At 35.3% G+C, this 21,919-nt stretch overlaps 3 protein-coding genes across 4 annotated transcripts; all 3 read left to right on the forward strand.

The window, feature by feature from the left end:
- Positions 1 to 2,596: 2,596 nt before the first annotated feature.
- Positions 2,597 to 3,558, forward strand: LOC130744841 (uncharacterized). The gene is made up of 4 exons (XM_057597002.1): positions 2,597 to 2,925; positions 3,009 to 3,122; positions 3,230 to 3,500; positions 3,553 to 3,558. Exons 1-4 carry the CDS (start codon positions 2,597 to 2,599, stop codon positions 3,556 to 3,558), a joined length of 720 nt encoding a protein of 239 aa, XP_057452985.1.
- Positions 3,559 to 3,626: 68 nt separating this feature from the next.
- LOC130742801 (uncharacterized) lies at positions 3,627 to 4,694 on the forward strand. Its single transcript, XM_057594897.1, has 2 exons — positions 3,627 to 4,119; positions 4,222 to 4,694. The coding sequence occupies exons 1-2, from the start codon at positions 4,006 to 4,008 to the stop codon at positions 4,618 to 4,620; spliced, it is 513 nt and encodes a 170-aa protein (XP_057450880.1). The 5' UTR covers positions 3,627 to 4,005; the 3' UTR covers positions 4,621 to 4,694.
- A 5,944-nt stretch (positions 4,695 to 10,638) lies between these two features.
- LOC130746444 (uncharacterized) lies at positions 10,639 to 17,168 on the forward strand. 2 transcript variants are annotated; one of them, XM_057599072.1, is made up of 8 exons: positions 10,639 to 10,781; positions 11,274 to 11,589; positions 13,063 to 13,260; positions 13,652 to 13,924; positions 14,178 to 14,280; positions 14,450 to 14,568; positions 15,450 to 15,626; positions 16,002 to 17,168. In XM_057599072.1, exons 2-8 carry the CDS (start codon positions 11,287 to 11,289, stop codon positions 16,812 to 16,814), a joined length of 1,986 nt encoding a protein of 661 aa, XP_057455055.1. In that variant the 5' UTR covers positions 10,639 to 10,781; positions 11,274 to 11,286; the 3' UTR covers positions 16,815 to 17,168. The 2 variants fall into 2 exon arrangements, with proteins under 2 accessions (XP_057455055.1, XP_057455054.1); XM_057599071.1 differs by lacking the exon at positions 10,639 to 10,781 and adding an exon at positions 10,891 to 10,909.
- The last annotated feature ends 4,751 nt before the right edge of the window (positions 17,169 to 21,919 follow it).

The raw sequence follows: 21,919 nt of genomic DNA on the forward strand, positions 1-21,919 counted from the left end.
TAGTGTTTAGGAGAGAGAAAGAGTGTGCTAGTTGGATTAATTTTGATTTTATGAGATAATCTTGGACATATCTAGAACTGAAAAATTGAAGCACTTCTTGTATGGATCCCAATGAAGTTTGATTTCATCACCTTTCTTCAAGCCCCTTATTTTGACGAAATCTTTAGTTCAGTTGTCAATTTAAACATAACTTTTTGAAGAAACCTAAAAAAAACTTGAAAACCAAGTAATGTAGGGATTGAGTGTCCATGTCCCAAATCAAGATTTGAGTTGGCTTAACGTTCTTTGAGTTTGGTAAACTGTTGTATTTCTAATATATCTATTTTTCTTCAGGGAAATGAATTTATCTCATCAAAGAGATGGAGATGATCGTAAAAAAATAGTTAAATTTTTATTTTTCTAGAAAGAGAATATTCTTTTACACCAAGGAATCAAAATTATTAAAAATATTAAATTAGATTTATTTTTAAAATAAATTACTTGATGAGAAAGTAAAAGTTTTAGTATAAATAGAGGATTGTTGAAGCTTTTCATTCATCCCCAGGAGCAGAAAAATTCATCTCTCACCCTTATATTCGGGCACTTTCCTTCATTGGGAGAGTCTCAATTTTCTTTCTCTTTTAAGGAGAAAAACCCTAACCTTCTTCCTTTTAGTAGAATTATAAAGTGATGGCGCAAATTAGGGGACTGAATAGTTAAAACTGGAAAGAGTAACATTAAGTGTGGTCAATAGTGATGTTTTGAAAGGGAATGAAAAGCGACGGGCAGTCCCCTATCATAAAGCGGGGTCACATAAGTGCTATAGAAGAGTGTGAGGGCAAACAATCTACTAACATTATTAAGGTTTGCATATCTTTTGAGTCCACCCAAATCTAATGAGTTTTTGATCCATTTTATCTGGAGCAAAGTTGTATTAGTCCTATGATTAGATAAATGTTTAATTTTAATCATTGTTGAAATCTAGGTTCAGGTGAAATGTTTGCATGTCCAATGAATGTTAATATGACACGCTCATATTATCTACCACGTGACATGAAAACTGATATGTCAGTTATGAGATTAAAACCAAATTTTTCTAATTTTTAAGGACTAAAAATCTATGTAATTCACTACTAGAAAACTCGCTATTAGCGACGGATTTTTAGCGACGGGTGCTAGGGTAGTGTACAAATTGAGTCAAACCAACTGTGCTGTGATATTTTTGTTGATTGTAATAGAACAAGAATGTATATTAACTTTTGTTTTCTTTTAAGTTTCAAAATTCACCAAAACTACTCTGGATCTTTAACTTCCCAAATCACACTTCACTTCACAACTCAACACTCATCACTTAAAACCCTAACGCGCCGCACCTGGAGACTCCCCCGCACCTCCGCCGTTGCGACGCCGCACCTCCGCCCTTGCACCGCCGCCGCAACTCCACCCTTGCACCGCTGCTCCATACACCATCGCACTCTTCATTCATTCCTCTCGATCAGGTTCAGGTGCGGTCTTCATTCTTTCCAAATCTTCTTCTCGAAATCACCTCTCGATCAGGTTCAGGTTTTCCCCTTCAAATCTACTTTCTATGTTCCTCCTCGTTGCTATCGTTCGCTTCACTCTTCCTATTGCGAAAACCTAGCCTCTGTACTGTTCTTTTTTTTGTTAATTTTATGATAAATCATGAATGTAGTATTCTACATATGGTGGCCTCTCATGGGAACTTTGATGGGCATTTATTTTTGAACTTTTGAAACCCTGCATTCCTGCAAAGTATAGTCATCATTAAATTATAATAAAGAAAGTTTGAATAAAGTGGGAGGAAAAGGCTTCATGTTGTACCATTCCAGCTTTCCTTTTTTTCCCTGTTATATGAGGATTCAAGCCCATGCAATGTAAACTTCTGTCATCATTGTGGGTTGGTCAGCCTGGAATATGGCTATGCAGCTAGATATTGTATTATGCGATAAAATTATTTTTCAAATTAAATATTGTTCTCTGTTCTTAGCTCCACTTTGATCTATACTTCTTGTTTGGAAATTTGTTATTCTTTGTTCTTAGCTCCACTTTGATCTATACTTCTTGTTTCTGGTTTATGTCCACTATGCAGAAATATTAAACCAATTTTTGTTAGAGTTTTGTTTTACTACCCTTGGATGATGTGTTTCCAAAAGATTCAATTTGTTGGTTAATCATATTTTATAGATGGCATTGTATTTGGCTGGTGAAAATATTTTTAGTCATTGTTGCTTCTCAATTGAATATCAGTGGTGTAGGAGAAGAATTACCACCGAACCAAATGGAGTTGGAGGATCAAGAGGAAGAAGATGAAGATATAGAATACTCATCAAGTAGTGAAGAAGATGGAGAACTTATAGAAGAAGATGGAGACTTGAACTAAGACATTAAGCTTTTATGTCTTTCTTTTATGTATTTTTTTATGAACTTTTATGTCATTTTATGTATTGATCGACAAACAGTGTTATGAGCTTCTATTTCATATTTTATGTATTTCCTTTTATGTGTTTTCGTTAAAATATACTTTTCTAAACAACATGACATTTTCTTTGTGTTTTCTTATATTTGCATTAGTTACATATACTTTATATTTATATAGATGGAAGACAATGGTTGTAGAGGTTTTGGTAGAGGAAGAGGGGGAGGTAATGCTAGAGGAAGAGGGGGAGGTAGAATTAGGGGAAGAGGGAAAGGCAAAGGTATGGAGCAGCCGACACTGCCTTCTCCATCCCAACCTCCTCAATCAATCACTTATAGTCCTAGCAATCATGATTCCACTACAGAGAGCCTGCATACTCCAACAACGCTTAGTCCCTTGCGCAATTCTGTAGATTCCACTTCTACTCATGATTCCACTTGTGTACATGGTCCAAATGCCACTGTTGATGCTAATGGAAAACTTATGGTCCGTTTAGTAGAAGGAAAAAAGTAAGTTGTTACAAGTATGCCCTTATTTTTGGTAATAATCTCTATGTTTAAGATTTACAAATGGTTTGAATTTGTTTTCATAGGTTTGAGTCTAAAATATCCCGTGAAGTTACGAAGTGCATAAAAAGTAAGTTTGAAGGGGCTTGGATACGTTATGGGGATGTGAAGCGAGAAAACAAAGCTTTGACCGACATGTGGTTTGGTGAATTTAAGGTATGTTTATTTTATTATGTTTTTGTATGTTTTAATCAAATTTTCTTATTATACTATTTAATGATCTCACAATATTTTTGTTGCATAAAAGGTGTAGTTGGCCTCCTGAGCAAGAGTTAGCAGTACGCAAAGCATTTGATCAAAAAGCTAGTAGTCAACTATCAGACGCATTGTATAGGGTCCGGGCAGGGCAAGATCAAGGAACTTGGATTCCTAGTGAGTATCATGCTGAATTGGAAGAAAAATGGAAGGATAAAAATTGGAAGGAGAAGGCAAAAAAAAATTCTGCAAATAGAAAATCATCCGATCGACCACTACATACCGGAGGATCAATCACAACATCTGAGCACCTTAAGAGAATGGTAAGCCATTGTATTGATGAATGCTTTCATTTAAGCTTTAATTTGCTTTTAGATTTAGGATCCATTTACTGAACTACTACCATATGTTGCTTTGAAACTCTGCCTGCATGAGTTGAAAATGAGGAGTCGAGCCTTCAAAGTTCTGTGTAGCAGCACCTTGTTTTGTCAATTTAGAACTTAGGCATAAAGGTGTGATGCTACAAGTGTACTGAAATTTGACTTATTAAACTTGCTACTAATAAATCTAGAGGTAGTTAGATAAAATAGAAAATCTAAGCAGTGTCTAACAAGTTTTAAATTGTAAAGTTTGGATGTATTAAATTGAATTGTAATTTTACAACAACTAAGGAGTTCCATTCAGCATCTTAGTTGCTGGTTTTTTCTTTTGACTGCAAGAAGTGTGTTCTGGTTTATGGTATTTGTACAGGACAGGTATGTAGCACAATTGGATTTGGCCATATTTTGCTTTCTCATTTTATGAACATTTAAACTAATTTACAATTTTATGCAGAAAATTTCAAGTGACAAGGATCTAGGTTGTTGGGATGTATTTCTGAAGACCCATCGATATAAAAAAGATCCCACAAAGTTTGTCTCCCCAGTAGCAGAACAAATTGCAGTAAGTTAACAACATTTAAGATATTATAATTTTCATGTGATGTTTCAAGTGTGGTCCTATTTACATCTATCTTTACATCTAATATCTAAATGTTATTTTAAGGCTGATTATGAAAGAAGTGTTACTGTACGAGACTCACAAGAGAATGTTGAAGGTGCCAACAAAAAATTTGATGATGATATCTACTTGGAGGTTGTTGGAGGTGTGAACACAAAGGGGAGGATATATGGATTGGGGCAACTAGCTGAAAAATATAAACGTTCTGCAACAACTGTTGACATCTCACTTTCAGAGCATGAGACCATGAGGCATCTTGTTTCTAAATTATCATATGAAAATGCGATGCTTAAGGATCAAATGAAGAGTTATGATGAGAAGTTTGAATTCATGCAGAGATTCATCATTGAGAGAACCAGTCAATGTCCTTCAACCTCTGCTAATCCACCTACCAACCAGCAGAATCCAGATGATGGTGATGATGATAATGAGTTTGAAGATTAGTGTAATGACCTTCCATTACTACCAAACATGTTCTGTTACTGAAGTTATGTATTTTGATTTGTACTTTGGTGATGTCTTTTATGTTTGTGTTATTGTACTATGTTGTCTTTTAGATTTGTGATATGAATTGTACTGTGGTTATGAAGACAATGTCTATTATCTTATATATGTTGACTTTATGTCTTAATATGGATGTGAAACTTTTATTCGATATTAGTTTTTTTATTTAAATTATTGAGGATTGAATTTGATTCAGGAAAAAAAAATTCTGCTCAAAAAAATAAATATGGCCTAGAATTCAGTTAGAATTTAGCGACGGATTTCTAGTACAATTAGCGACGTCATTTAGCGACGGATTAGTGTCATAATTAGCGACGGATTAGTGTCACAATTAGCGACGGATAATTTACCATTTAGCGACGGATTTTATCCGTCAATTAGCGACGGTTGAAAACAATGATCCAAAACAAATTAGCGACGGATTTAGTACCCATTAGCGACGGATTTAATCCTTCTCTATTAGCGACGGACCAAAATAATCCGTCGCTAAAGTTTAGCGACGCCACTTTTTCAGGGGGATTTAAATTCGTCGCTAATTCCGTCGCTGAACGGTTAGCGACGGATTTTGCAGCTTTTAGCGACGGATTTCGTCCCTCTCTAATAGCGAGTTTTTTAGCAGTGATTTAAGAACAAGACAAAGTAAACCTCATCTTTTCTTAATCTAAGGTGTTGCCATAAAGAGGGACTTAGAAAGAAAGTGAGATGATCACTAGGGTTCGAGGTCGGCTGGTTCTAGCAAGAATTATGGCATCACAAGCGAGACTATGGTGTTGTGGTGGTGGTGACGCCATTTAGGGGTTCACCAGCGGTGAGAGAATTTTGCAAATGTCATCGATTGTGCTTCCTCCATCAAGCCTCATACTCATTTGAATCACCTCTATCACTCCAAATTTGTGACCGACCATTTTGCACAAAAAGTCACATCAAACCACCTGCACAAAAAGTCACATCAACCCTTTAATCTCCATAACAAACTGATAAAAGTTCTTTTTTTCTTCTGAATTATACTATTTTTAGCTTAAACCTTTATTAATCGTAGTAGAGTAGATACAAGCTTATCAAATTCAGTGATATTATGAACATTAGTTGTATCAGTTAAATGTTGATCTAGGCGGATAAAAATATTTTTGAATTTTTTTTTTGTGATTTTTTATATAAATGAAAGTACTAAAAGAAGGTTTACATGGATAACAAATAAGAAATTGTATCTAGAAATGCATTAACATAATCCTTAGAATTTGTTCAACTGAAACACTTATGTATAGGCCCATTTCATTTGTGATGTCGAGAGTTATTCCCCTAATTATACCTAGCTTTAGTGAATTTATTATTTGGAATTTCTAGACGTGATCCCTTATAATGTAGAGAACCTTAAAATGAGCTTTACAACTCAGGTTCTTTCAAAGACATTCTCAATGACCAATTTATCCTAAGATAATATTGCACTAAGTTTCTATTGTCACCACCCAAAACTCTTGCTAGAAATCCACTATTGATATTCACATCCTAATGTACCCAAAAAAATAAGTTGTACCAATTGGCTAATGGATTACTTATATGCTATGTAACATTTCAAGCTGCGATGCAATAAGGCATATAAATGAGACATGATTTGAAAATTTTGATAATACCTAAGCAGATCCTATGTCCAGCAATGGGACACGTCGTCGATCAGACTCCAGAATTCAACAGTTGAGTGGAGCACCAAATCAATGCAGTGTGGGGCACGTATATGTGATGGTGTGAGTAAAATAAAGTCGTGCATATCCATGTAAAGGAATGTGTCCCCTGCAATGATTTAAAATGCTACCTTCCCTATTCAATTTTACTATGGTCAATGAAAGATATATGCAGTACGTTTTAGATTTCATTTTTGTTTATTTACGTCATGAAGGTCGTGGATGAACATTTTGCCACAAAAGTTGACACTCCCTGGACCCAATCAAAGGCCTACATGACTTTCGAGCCATTTGTGATAAAGGTCCTTCATTTTAGAAAATAGATAAAGATGGCCGGTAGGCGAAAATGGGTCCCAAATCACTACTATAAAGTTGTGAAATAGAGAGAAAAATGAAGATAATAGATTGTAGGAGTATTCTTTTACCTACTTGTCTTACATTATTTTCATATTTTTAAATGATGTCACAAAATTTAATATTAATATCTTATAATAAATTACATTTTTCATCTTAAGTCTTCATATGTATATATATTATTATTCTTATATAGTATTTTAAAGGCTTATTTATGTTTTTATGTCTTTTTACTTTTTATAAATCTCAATTTTGAATATGAAATTTACATACATTCTAGTATATACTAGTTTAACAGGTTTAATCAATGATTCATTCACCTAATGATCCAGCAGTTCGAGTTTTATAACAGGATCACGCACTTCGTTTGATATATATAAAAATGAAAATGATGTCATCCAATAAAAAACTTGAGTGGAGGGATGATGGCAACCCGTTTGGTTGTCATGAGGGTGTCAATATTCCATTGATCATAACTTTTTTCAAATCTTCTAATTTTAGGCCTTGTTTGTTTGCCACTCGAAAAATGAAAATAAGAAAGTAACATATCTGTTGGTTCAATCTGCAAGTGCACAGATATCTCCGGGTTTTAATATCGAATCTACAGAGACCGTGAGTGGGAATTATGGTTTAAGCTTGAAGCTTGTGAATTTGAAAGCAAGTAAAATTCAGATTTTGGATTTGTTTGTTTGTAACAAGAGTTTGCAAAATAAGCAATAGTGAAAAGATGAAAGTATCAATTGATGAAAGATGCTCTGGGTTAATGTTCATCCAATCCTTCCTAGACAACCTACCCTATGCAATTGAAGCCTTGAATCATTCCCTTATTGTTATAGCCTAGATATTCACTCATTGATTCCTCACATGAGCAATTCTCCCCTACTAAAAGTTAAGCTCAATTCCTTGTGTACTTAGTCATTTATATGAGGTTTATAAGCATGCAATTTTCAGGCCAACAAAACCAATCCCTCACTCTATTCCTAGAAGCAAGCAAAGAGAGGTCAATTCCAACCCAAGTCCCAAAATTACAACAATCTTCCAATATGATTGCAATTTAGCCTTAACCAAAGGTGCACCCAAGCTTATCATGCATAAAAGAATTGAAATATAAGGTAGATTCAAGAACAAGAGCATAGAGATAGGAGTTAAGTCTAGAAATTCATGAAATCACATTGAACCCAAAGCAAAAGAAGAGTCTAGCCACTCATGGCTAGTGAATCCATACAAGAAATGTAAAGAAAACCTGGAAAATACAAGGTGGAAGCCTCTCACAAGCCCCAAAAGCACTTCCTAAGCTTCAATACTTGGTAAAAATCTAGGTAAAAATCAGAAGTCCTGAACAAAATGGCCTAAAGCCTTATTTATAGGCAAAAAAGTCGAGATGAGGCGCTCAAGCGCCCCAGGGCAGCGCTTGAGCGCCCATGTGGCAGATGCAAGGCTCCAGCTTCTGGAGTGCTAGCGCTTGAGCGCCAGGTGAGGGCGCTTGAGCGCCAACTGCACGCTCTTGGTGGCTTTTCAGCTTTTTGTAACCCCCCTTTGAATGCTTTCTTCAATTCCTTTGCATCTTGGCCTTCCTTTTCCATAAGTTACCTGCTGCAGCACTAAAGGACCAAGACAAGGAGTAAAATCAAGAAATTCGAAGGGCTTTTAACCACCTTAGTCCTCACAAAATCATGGCAAAACTCATGCAAGTCCTAAACTCTATAAAAATGCAAAAAAAACCCTCATAAAACCATAAAATTACTAAAACTTAACTCAAACTCAAATAAACACAAAAATGCATGAGAATGCATGAAACACTACATGAGACAAAGAAAAAGACTCAAAACACTCAAAGAAATGACCCTAAAACCACTACTAACATAGGGTCATCAATATCCTAAATACTTTTTATTCATCTACTATTTTCTCACTTTCTCGTTTTATTTTTGGTCTCATATTAGATATTTCATTCCAATGATGGGCCAGGCCCAAGGAAATAGGCTAACTAAACTGTAGCCTGTTACAACTTTTTTTTATCAAAAGCCTGTTACAAACCAAACAAACCATTTGCAACCTGGTCTAGATAACTTGAATTAGTAACAGGCCATTTTTGTAAATAGTAGCGGGCTTGAGTGATCTATTTGGCAATAGGTAGCGAGCTTATTCCTTTGGCCCAAATTATGTGTTGATTTATTGACCAAAAAAAAAAAAATTATGTGTTGATTTCTTGTCCAAAACTGAATTTACAATGAGATTAACAAATCTTATGTATAAAATCATGTAAATCTCTAAGAAAAATGTAAATAGTATGTATAATGTATTTTTTAAAAGATATATAATGTATGCTTTCATTTTAATTCATACGGGCCAAAGCCCAACTACATTTATTTAGTATCATGCTATTCACCCTGTTTAAGACTAATTCCCTCAAAACTTGAAGATCACACTAAGTATAAGGCTTAAGAGATGAGATTAGAATAGTGATCTAATGAATTGTGACCAAAATTTTGAATTTAATGAGTTAATGAGTTTTCACACTTATATTGTCTTTTATTAATCCGGTATTAATCAATGTAAAACTTATTACTTACACTTTAAAATTCCAACATTCTTTCCCTCAAATTTGAGTCGAGAGTGAGTCCCAACATGATACTTCCCCTCAAGCGAAAGACTTGCCAAGTAATATGGGGTATTAACCACCGCCATACTAAATACTCGGCACAATAGAACTATCGACTTTTATACCACTGTTAGTGTATTATGGGAAGAGAAAAAACATGCGAAAACTCTATAATGAACTCAAAAGTTAAGACCAGAATAGTGAGTCAATACCATGTATTGACCCAAAATGTAAGACAATGAGTCCACAGGTTTTCACACTTATATTGTATTTTATTAAACCCATTATCAACAATGTGAGACTAGTTATTACTCGTACTTAAAATCTTCAACATTATAAAATTTAAGTAAAGTGTAAGTCACATAACCTATTTACCTCAAAATTATTTTTAAAATCAAGTATATAAAAAATATTATATTGTTATTATGGTTATTAGTATTAAATAGTCCTCTTTTTAACTAATCAAGCTCACCATTTATTTGTAGATCCACTAGCACAAGTTGTTATAACTTAACCAAAGAGATTGTGTTTGAGTTCTTGTTCCAGAATTAATACTCAATAAGGGGTATAGGCCCCAAGCCCTAGCAAAGGAAGTGCGAGATAATAACCTAATCCTTTTAGATAAAATGCCAAAGTTCCTTTACAGTGACGTGAACCCTAACCCTTAAGCTAATTGGGTTGGCTGGGCCTTAACACTCTCAATCCAGCTCTCATACATAAAGTGATCGCCCACTGCGACCATTGCTATATGGCATCCTAATCTCATTAAGTCTCCTCCCTCGTCATTGGCGAGCATCTTGCCTTCGGTCATGATTGTTCGTAGGCTAACTCCTTTAAAATTGAAGGGATGAGCACCTCATCCAGTCCAATTCTTAAAAATACAATTAGGTTAAATATTTGAGAAGAGAAGCTTTGCTGCCTACAATGGTTTTACCCGACTTAAAATTGCAAAACTAATTAAATAAATAAAAAGAACTCACCGTTTATTTAATAATTGATTTGATAATACAAATTTTGTAAGATGTTATTTTTTGGTCGAATTAATGTCAAGTATTAAGGTATCAGATTTCTCCAATGCACGTGTTTCAGCCATCTACTCCATATCTTCGCCGCGTGTACATAAAATTAATAATAATTATTATCATTATTATTTACTATTATTCGTGGACTTTAGAAAAAAAAATATTAGTATTGATTTGGTCATTGCTTGCTTTTTTAGTTTCTTTTTTTCTTCTTGCTTTGCTTGATATATAAAATATAAATTCAAAGAAAACTGCACAAAGCGTTTATCTTATTATTTTCATAATTATATTAATATTAATTAATTTGCAACAACAGCAACAGGATAAAAACAAACGTAGAAACAAATGTTATAGATTTGATTCTTCGATAGAAACTGTGGTTCTGTTACATCCCAGCTAATTATCCTCGCTTCCAGTTCCTCCAAATTCACCTTATTCTGTCAGGTTCATTCTCTTTCCCCTTCGATTTCTTCTTCTTCTTCTTTTCAATTTTCATTTTTGGTTTTCCTGATTATAGAGTTTTAGGGTTTTGGGTTTCGGGTTTCGCTGCATCCTCATGTCATGATCTTCAGGTTCTTCTGTTTCGTTCGCTTAATTGATTTTCTCATTCAATTTCTTTTCTTTTTGTATTGATTAATCGAGTGAATTATCAAAGCTTGAGTTCCATTCCCAATTCAACCCACCACCCATGTTTCCTTTTTATACAAATTAGAAAACTTTATGTCTTTATCCCAGTTTTAATATTTTTTATCTTCTTAATTTGAGCTCGATAGTTGACACCCAATGGGGGAAAGATTCCATCTTGGTTCGTTTCGTTTCATTTGGTCACCAATTCAATGGAAAAATCAAGGATTTTTAGTTGCCTTACATTGGGAAATTGTATCACAGTTTTTCTCTTGTGAATTCTTTTTAATGGGATTTTTTTTGCTGTTATAGGGATAGGAAAATTATGGCGACTGCAACCATGGCCACTGCAGCCGGTGCAGCTGCTCTTTTGTACTACACATTGAACCGGAAATTGCAGAGTCAAAGCACGATCGATGAAGATGATGACGAAAACGACAGTGATGCGCCCACTGATGTGCCGTTAGGTATTGAACGTGTTTCTAATAGGTTAATTCAAGCCCCCGCGACATGGTTGGAGACGATTTCAACATTGTCAGAGACTCTCAGGTTTACATATTCGGAGACATTAGGAAAATGGCCCATCGGGGATTTGGCGTTTGGTATTAGCTTTCTTCTCAAGAGGCAGGTAATGACTAGTGGGGACTTTGGTTCTTTTGCAGTGCCCCTGGTTTTAAGAAACCCAAAATACGTGTAGTTGTGTGTTTGATACTGCTAAATGTAACTTTTGAATCATATATCATATAAGTGCCGCGTAGGACATTGAATTAGGAAGGAAAGTTAATGTTTTTCAGGTGAGTAGTTGAATAGAAGTGATAGTTGCAACCTGCACATTGTGCAACTCACATAATTCACATAAATATTGTGCATCATTGATATTAATGAATAGAAGGGAGAGAGATAAAGACAGAGAAATGAATGGTGGTGAGGGAAGTTATGCGAACAACATGAATTTTTTTTTCTGTGTAAACATTGTGGATAATTGAATGGTTAGCAGGCTAATTTAATGGAAGCCATCCCAACAACATTATCCTTATAGAGTTATATGTATGACTGGCAATTTTTATTTGGATTGTTGTTTAGGTCTTTTTTAAGCTTTCGTTGCAGCAGCATTGACTTCATGATTTGTGATATTTGAGTTTCTGCTGTTAGTCATTATCACGTTGACATTGTCATATTGTATTATTGTTAGATTATATGATCTGTGATATGATTCTTGTTTTTACTTTCAAGGAAAGTAATGTGGTTAGGGTAGCTTGGAGAATATACTATTTTCCACAAAATGAATCCCCTATTGAACATTGAGATATTTTGCATGACCTATAGTATAACATTATATATTTGATCTTTATTTAAATCAGAATTAATCTAAATTTAAGATCGATCAATTTAATAATATCCTCAGAAGACATGATATTCATATATTAGGTTGGATTTCTGAACTTCCTCATCATCTCTGACTTCCATAAGTGGATAAGAAGTAGCTCTGTAATCTTAGTTTTGTGCTAGTTTTGATTACAGTAATCATGTACCTGCTTTCAATGCTTAAGCTTGAACCAAATTCGTTGTTTGTTTGCATTTTGAACCCTTCAGAATCAATCTGGCCTTTCCAAAATTAATTCTTACTGTTTTTGTTCTTGTTTGGTTAAGATGTTCAGAATTGATTCCTATTAAGAATAAATCCAGATGGAAGCAATCTGCTAGTAACTTTTGCTATGAAGAAAAATGGTTTTGAGATTAGACCTAATACTTTTCCACAAAGGCCCTTTCAAGAAATACTACAAATTTTAGTTTTTACGAGTTCAACCCAGGAATTTTCCAAATGTATCCCAGAAATTATACCTGAAAATTAATTATACTTCCTAATACCTCTAACAAATTTTAAAATTTTAAAATCAACTTTTCCATTCTAATGCAAATGAACCCTTAGTTACTACACTATTGGTATTTTTTTTATTCACATAACATTAGCTTTGTGTTTGACATGTAAAATGGCTTTTTAGTATGTGGCTTTGATACTTCCATTTTCTATATATATAATTTTTTAATTTCATTTTGACATCAAAATTTAAAATGTAAATTTCTCGGATATACTTTGCAGGGAAACTATCATGTTGACAGTGTGTTTGGTGGTAAGGACAGTGTACAGCTGAAAGGATCTGAGATTACTGCTGAACTCAAGTATCTATTAAACTTATTGACACTGTGTTGGCATTTTTCAAAGAAGCCGTTTCCCTTGTTTTTAGAAGAAACTGGATATACTGAAGAAAATGTTCTCCTTCGGGAGCCAAAAGCAGGAGTAAGTTGCATTTGATTTTTCAGTAGAAAGCTTTCTTTTAAGTCGATATTTGTACCCTGGGCTGACGATGGAATTGACAATTCTACTTACGTTTTCTCTGAGGAGGGATGGAAGTATGAAGCAACAGAGGATGTTGTTTTAGACTAAAGAAATGTGGAATCAAAGGGTGGCAATTGGGATCATGAGGGATTTTCTTTTTATTTACTCTTCTGAACTTTCTTTTTGTTTCCTTTTCTGAACTTTTTGTTGGGGTAGTGGTAGAGGTGGGGGTGGGGAGGCCATGGCTGAAATGAATCAGATGAACAAATAATACTTGCTTCCATATCAGTAGCTGTATTTCATTTGGTGAAAATAATTATGAGTAAAATTGTTTTTTCATTTTTCATGGCAGATTTTGAAACCAGCTTTTACAATCATAGCTGATCACAACATGAGGCGCTTCTTGTTATTGATTCGTGGCACACATAGTATCAAGGATACTCTAACCGCTGTTACAGGAAATGTCGTACCTTTTCATCACACTGTAGTTCATCAGGGGGGTGTTAGTGATTTGGTATTAGGTTATGCACATTGTGGAATGGTTGCTGCCGCCCGTTGGATTGCAAAGCTTGCAACTCCTTGTCTCATTGAAGCAATTGGCCGCCACCCTGACTATCAAGTTAAGGTAAAGAAATTTCTTTATATAATATCACCATGTCATGTGTCATGTTTCTTTTATTTCCTATTTTTGTTGTTAATAATATAAGATAATGACTGTTTCAATAATTTGACAAGGAAAGCTGATGTTGTAGTTCTTGAAAACATTTAGTTTTTACTTTGTAATTATGCTATTTGGCTATATTGGATATTTGAGCTTCAAATAGGCCGAATGATGTTTCTCTAGTTACTGGCTTACTTTTTGGAGGTCTTCTATGTAGATTGTTGGGCACTCTTTGGGTGGAGGTACTGCAGCTATTTTAACGTATGTATTAAGAGAGCAAAAGGAACTGTCAGTGACTACATGCGTTACATTTGCTCCAGGTCTGTCCTTGTTGTATATGTTGTTGTAGAAGCTATATTCTGTGTAAATATGATTCTGCATTTTTCTCTTAAATTTAAAGGGTATTTTGGCTGTATCCTGGAGCACTTTGGGACTGATATTGGTTTACACGGTGAGTCTCCTGAAATTGACACCTTTTTACTCATGCAGCTGCTTGTATGACTTGGGAGTTGGCAGAGTCAGGCAATGGTTTTATTACTTCTGTTATAAATGGAGCTGATTTGGTGCCTACATTCTCAGCTGCTTCTGTAGATGACTTGCGTGCTGAGGTTGTGATTTAAGTTTTTAATGAAAAACAACAATGCATCTTATATTGGATTTTTTTTTGTATCTCGTTTTGTTGACCGTATTTGATCATATTCGAGGGATCTGAGAATGCTGGTTCTATCAACTAGGAGTCATAATCCTTGGGTAAATTATCTGAACTTTAAAGGAGAGGGAGGAAGTGATTGCTCAAGCAAGAGATACACCGGGGGAGTTTAATTTAAGTACTTAACCCTGCAGTCCAGTGGTCATACAAGACTGCAGGGAGGGCACATGAGAAAGTGTGGAATCATTATTTTGTAGATTTTTTTTGGGTCTCATTTATGGTCATGAACTTTATTGCTCTCAAAACTGTGTCCTGGGTAAAGTTGAAGTCTTTCACATGAATTCATAATTCACCTGATTGAGTTTACCTTCTTGGGCTTTGAATAAAACAAACCACTATACTTGCTATTATTTCATTTACAGGATGGATCTATTTATCATCAATAATGTTTCTTTTGCTATTTGTTAGCAAACCCCCAATTAGGTTAGGTAGAAATGGAGAGTTAGTAGGGATTAGGACCCAATTCTTCCAAAAACAGAATAAGTAAGTGTATTCAGTACTAAAAGCGAATAGGGGGAGTTAGAGCCAATTGAGAGATGCGAGCCCAAAATTTGAAGGTAGATAACTAGGTCTCTCGAATACCTAGGTCAGGGAGAGGTAGAGAACTCTTCTACGTTCAACTACTAGTGTTAATAATCTTTGTTCTGTATCACGTTGATACAGTGCAGGGATTGATTGTTTGCTACTTTTCCAGAAAGATTAGTCAAGTTCATCTCATATTTTTGTCTGTTCTATCACTACCTGCACTGTGTGTATTAAAATAACTTTTCCAATTTTCAGGTGACAGCATCTGCATGGATAAATGACTTGAGGAATCAAATTGAGCAAACAAGAATACTCAGTACTGTCTATCGTTCTGCTTCCGCATTGGGTTCACGCCTTCCATCTATTGCCAGTGCTAGAGCAAAGGTTGCTGGGGCTGGGGCTATTTTGCAACCCGTTTCTAATGGTACCCAGGTACTTTTCCCTTCTTTATGTAAGGTCAATTGCTTTATTGTAACAAGTTATCATATAGCAATTTGTCTCCAAAGCAGAACACAGTTAATTATCTTGTGGTTAAAAAAAAAATGTCTCCTTCATGGTTGTCTTTTTTGTGTTGAATAAGATTTATTGGTGTTGCAATCTAGTTGTCAAAGGTGCTATTTGTTGTGCATTGGGTCCTAAAAGTAACATTCAAGAAATGATTTAGTCCTGTTGGTTCTATTTTAAGGTTGAGGGTTGGATGTGTTTGACCTGGTTATGCAAGATGTGTTACCACTTCACATTAGTTTGATCTTTGATATTCATATTCAATTTGCTTCTACCCCATATCTGAGTTTTGAAAAACTGCAGGTTGTGATGAAAAGGGCCAAGAGTATGGCTCAGGCAGCATGGACACGCCCAAACCTTAACCTGTCCTCTTGGTCATGCATAGGTCCTCGTCGCCGAGCCATGGCTGCTCATTCAAACTCCAGAGATGAAGGAAGTTCCCCTACTTCTGCCTCTGACACTATGGAAAGTTCTGATACACTTCTTTGTTCTCCTAAGAAGGGGATTAATGCCAAGAGCATGAACCTTCCTGTATCTTCATCGGTAGAAGAGTGGTCTTCTGAAATTGAATGTGCTGATGAAAGTAGTCCAGATGATGAGGTGGATGTGGATCTTGATGACGGTGAGAACCTGATGGACCGTGACCGATATGCGGATCAGATGAGTGAAGTAGAGTTGTGGCATCAACTAGAGCATGAGCTCTATGACAGATCTGAAGGTGAGGAGGCTGATGTGGTAAAGGAAATCAGGGAAGAGGAAGCAGCCATACCAGAAGTAGTAGTAGGGCAAAGCCAGAGCTCTGCGCCAGAAATGAAAGAAGTTCACAGATTTTTCCCTCCAGGGAAGATAATGCACATTGTCACACTCCTCTCTGATGCTTCTGAGCATGAAAGTGATAATAGCCCAACCTCCACAAGTTCGGACGATAGTGAGCCAAATGAGACTAAGATTGGGATTTTCTTAACTTCAAGGTCTCTATATAGTAAACTGAGACTTTCACAGACCATGATCAGTGATCACTTCATGCCAGTTTATAGAAGACAGATTGAGAGGCTAATTAAAGAATTTGAGGAAGAATCTGCTGAGGATCAAAGAACACAAGATACGTTGTTATAGGCAAAGGCATCATCAAGATTAGATTATGTTTTTTTACCATACTACATGTCATTGGGTGTTTTTTTGTCCCATTGATCAACTAAGTCCCATAGGAACAGCAGTTTTTGTGTTATGCTGCAGCGAGGAACCGAAAAGGCGGTGATGACAGCCGCCTAGTATACTGATGGCGCTCTGATCAAATGGAACCAGCTCATCATCACTGATGCTTTTGTTGTGGATGTTGGTTGGGGATAAGTAATTGTAAATGGTTCCCCAAATCCAAGCTTGTTTGTAAATATTACTCCCTCCGTCCCTAATTATAAGCTAAAGTTGAGACTTATGTTTTGTCACTAAATATAAGCTAAAGTTGTAAAAGCTAATATTTTTTTCCATATTTACCCTTGCATTTATTGGTAGTGGAGCACTATTCATAGTATAATACTCCCTCCGGTCCTATTTATAAGCATGAAAGAGAAGAAAAAACTTGGTCCTTTTTATAAGAACCAAATGAAAGTTTGAGCTATATTAATTAATTTTTTCCAATGATGCCCTTATTAATTCTAACTTGTAAAATGTGTCTCATTAATTATTCTCTCTCTTTTCCACTTTCCAACACTAATAACAAAGGGTAATTTTGGAACTTTATTTTAATTTAAGACAAATTTAATGCATTTTATCTAGTTTAACTACATTTCTTAAACTATGTGAATTTTTTTTTTGTTGCTTATAAATAGGAGCGGAGGGAGTAATTAAAAAGTTCTATCTTAAATAGGGGTGAACATGAAAAGTTGCACATTTTTTTCAAAAACCAAAGCATCAATTAAACCTTTCTTAATAAGCGTGATTTTTACAACTTTAGCTTATAATTAGGGACGGAGGGAGTAATAAATAACTGTAGTGTGGTATACTGAGTAAAAGGTTAAAAGTGATTTATTATGATCTGAATGAAATGATTTGTGGAATTGATGCCTTTAGCTATTGAAAGTTTAACGTGCGCAGGGTATCTTATCTTGCAAGCAAATTCCTTTGATTTTGATTTGTGAATCGTACTAGTTTCTATCCTCAGATTGTTTGGATAGAAGAAATGGGAGAAAATAGAAGTTGCATTTATATTTGATGATTCTTATATCTTTTTTAATAATTGGTTTTAAATGAGATTTTATTTTATATTTTCTTATCTTACATGAAAATATAAATCTTTGTTACACATTTTCTAGAACAAGCAAATGCTAACTGAAAGGTCAGAGTTGGACCCAGGATATAAGTGCATGCGATTCGTTTATTGAGACAAAGACCACTTACCAAAGATTCTCAAAACGTGAGCCCTACTCATTTGCCTTTGAGCATTGAAACTCAAATGGCTCTTCATTCAACAATGGGTTGTTAAGAGGTCATGATGGAATGTGACTCAATATGGGACTACTATATTGAACTTCAAATCGTGCCGGTTAAAAATTGTCAAAAATTTTATTTATCGCCCCGATGTAAATAATGTATGGATATTTATATATCACTATTTTAAGTTAAGTTGTGATTCGTGTATCACATTTTTGTGTCAGACACCAGACGCCTGCAATTTGTAGCAGTAAAAAATCACCACAAACTGCATAGATCATATAACTCTACAATTTATATAACCAGTCTTTTATCGGTTTTTAACCGCCACAAATTGCAGATGTCTGATGTTTGTCATAGAAATGATGCACATATCATTTTTTTTAAGTTACCACATATATAGCTGCCCTCAATCTCAATGTCTTGTTTGTCATTTCCTATAAGTGGATTGTGGTTTTATGTTAAACAAATAAGTTCTCTAGTTATATTGGAATCAATCTTGAACAGTTTTTAGTAAAGTTGTTTAACTAGTTTAAAATGGTATTTTTTTTTTAGATTTGAGCCTAGTTGTGCTGGTCCTACTTTACCCTTTTTGCAATATACTACTTTTTTATAATTTTGTGGAAAGTTTAATAATTTTTATGTTGAATTCTTTATTTATTTTAATTATGAATTTGAGTAAAGTCGACAGGAGTGGATTCTCTATTATCTCATGATTGTCTTCTCCTCACACACAGCATTGTTCCTTCCTTATGCTTGTAATCCATTTTAATTATATTCGATGCCAATATACTGTAAAATGATTCAGCTCTAATTAACCTAATTGAGTAAAACTTTTATATAATCTTCATCTTACTCTCTTGATATATAACTGAATAAAAAGCCTTTAATTAAAGAGAAAGAAAAAAAGATGAACTACTGCTGAACACGTGAAGCATATACCAAAATCATGAAAGTATATAAATAATTCATCACCGTGATCAGGTTGGTTTGATTTCTTTTACTTTGATGCAATCAATCAATAATTTAAATTTACACATGATAAGTGTGAGACGCGTAAGGCTATGATAATTGAGCTATTAAATTATATCCCATCAACAATCAATTACATCATTCATGATCTTCACAAACTATATATTGCCCATCCATCGTTATTATCAATAGCCGAAAGCAAATTAATTTGGTTTCAGTTGACCTAAACCAATCGTATTTAGGAGAATACATGGCATATTGGCATGGGTGCGGAAATGTTCAAGTCTATGTGTGAAGTATGGACATATATACAAATCCATCTTCGGTCATTCAAACACAATATAACATGACTAAAATATATATGGATGAAACATGACCTAGAAAACGTGTTCGAATTGCACCCACTGATTCAATATCTATACAACAAGGATGGATGGGTGTGCATTACACATGCTCTATATTGGTTTGAAAGTAGGGGTCCTAACCATGTGAAGTTGTGAACTATGGTACATGTTCCCACACCATAAATTTAATGCATACAAAAGTCACATGGCAAATATAAATATATGAGTAATTAATGAATATATAGATTTTTTTTCCCAAATATTCATTTGAATGACGGTTTTTAAACATTTTTTTGGCAGAGATTCAGTCAACCCACATTCTAGCTGCGGTTTTTAATCACCACTAACATCAGTAACAGTTAAAAGCCGCTGTTATGATATGTGTCGATTAAATTTCATTGAAAAATGTATGTTTGTCATTCATTTATATAAATATACCATACCGCTAATTAGACCTTGCATGGTTTGGCGGACACAAAAAAAATTGTATTCTAATGGAACCGCCACAAATTAAACAAAAGTATTGCGGATCAAAATTGCTACAAGCTAGTTTTCGGATGAAAACAAATACATTCTAAGAATTTGCTGTTTTAAATGTATTTTTTCAATATGAAACTAGAGACAGTTATAAAATTAAATTTTGGAAATTAGTAATCAAAATGTATGTTTTCAATTCAAAAATTAATTAGGTGAGTGATCTATAACAAGAATTTCATTTAGTTTTTTATGTTAAAGTGAATGTTACCCAAAGATACATTTAAGCTGTTAGCTAGCTGCTCTGTAGAATGTTGCAGTGTGGAAAAGGAGAGCTCCAGAGCAGAGACAAGGGGGAAATTGGGGCAATTAATATAGGTGTATGTGTTTGTCCCTCAATACATACATACATATCATTTAGCACAAGGGGCAAATGGACTTGTGGGAAAGTGTCCAAGTGCTGGTCGTTATCACAACCGCTGGTTAGTACAATAGCAATTACATGTCACCACACTGTACCCTCATTCTTTGCCAAGGCAATGTTTGGTCCACTCATTAATTGCCATTTTTGACACAGAACCTACTGCATTTTCAGTTTGACTGCGACCTGGTCGGAAAGATGATTTGTTAAAATATATACTATATATATATATATTTGTTTCACCCTCTGTTAAGCCAAAATTACAAGTACTACAATTCTCGACACTATGGTGCAAAAGTGGTTTCTCGACAGAAAGGGATGGACGAAGCCGGCAACTCAGCACACGATGTCCCTCAAAGACAAGTTAGTAAAAGCCATAACTCGACACACTCAGAAGATGAAGAAATCTCGATCATCTTAATGGAAGAGGCAGTTACCGAATAACAAGCAACTACAAGCACGTGCGTACACCCACGATGCCACGAATAGCAACGGTTGCCCACGATTCAGAACCATCCACGTGGCAATAGAGTCACGTGCGCGAAGACCATCGGCTAAACGTGGGGTATGGCGCCAAAATTCAAAACCCACGAAGCCATCGTGCATCCAAGGAAAACCGCCAAGAACATGGGCAGAAAGAACAATATAAATAGAGGAAGCAGCAGCAGAAGAAGAGGTTCGCAACTAAAAACTCTGAAAATTCACCAAAAGCTCTAAACGTCCGCATCAATGAGACTTCGAGAGCAGAACGTGATGATGTAGGAGTATGTTGCAGAACCAACGCTTTAGTTTCCCTGCATTTCAGTTTGTTGATTTCCAGTTCTTGTGTGTAGCTTGTTTTGTCGAAATTTGCTTTCATGCTATTTTAGTTTTCTTGACTGTTTTGTAATCGACTCATATTCAATAAAGTCCAGTTTCGTTTGAGTTGTTTATTGTTGTCGAGAATACACTCGTTCACACACTACACTTTGGCAAAGCGTTTTCTCAAAAGGACCCCGAATCTAAACTTCCTTTAGTCGAACTAAGAGGATATTTGTTTACCAAAAATCCGTGTAAACAAATTGGCACGCCCAGTGGGACCGTTTTTGTGAAAACTAAGTTTTACAGAAGCATTTTGTGTGTTTGGGTTTATTGCATGCTATTTGGTATTTGCTACTTGTCTTGATTGTGATTTATATGCACCTGAGAAGTGGTAAGACTTTGAGTATGACAAGTAATCGAGGAAGAACCTCTCCTCAAGGATCTAACGTGGGTAATCAGAGTAGCCCTGGGGGAAGTAGCGGTAACAATAATGAAGAAGTTTCTACTGGAATGGGGCATGGCACCAGTATGCCAACCCAGAACGTGGCAATTTCTGCAGTTGCAGAAATGCCTGTATCTACATCAGTACAGGCACAAATTGTTCCAACGATTACGAGGGACATGCCTTATGGTATGCCTACATCTATGATGCAAGGCATACAAGGCACGTATTCGACGTTCCCTGAAAATGTTCCCCCATTCAGCATACCCCCTTTTGGGGCAAATGGAACAATGTTAAACTTGGGAAGTCGAGTTAGTCCCCCTATTCCTGGATCTAG

Source organism: Lotus japonicus, chromosome 3, assembly GCF_012489685.1.
Source record: "Lotus japonicus ecotype B-129 chromosome 3, LjGifu_v1.2".
NCBI classification, from domain to species: Eukaryota; Viridiplantae; Streptophyta; class Magnoliopsida; order Fabales; family Fabaceae; genus Lotus; species Lotus japonicus.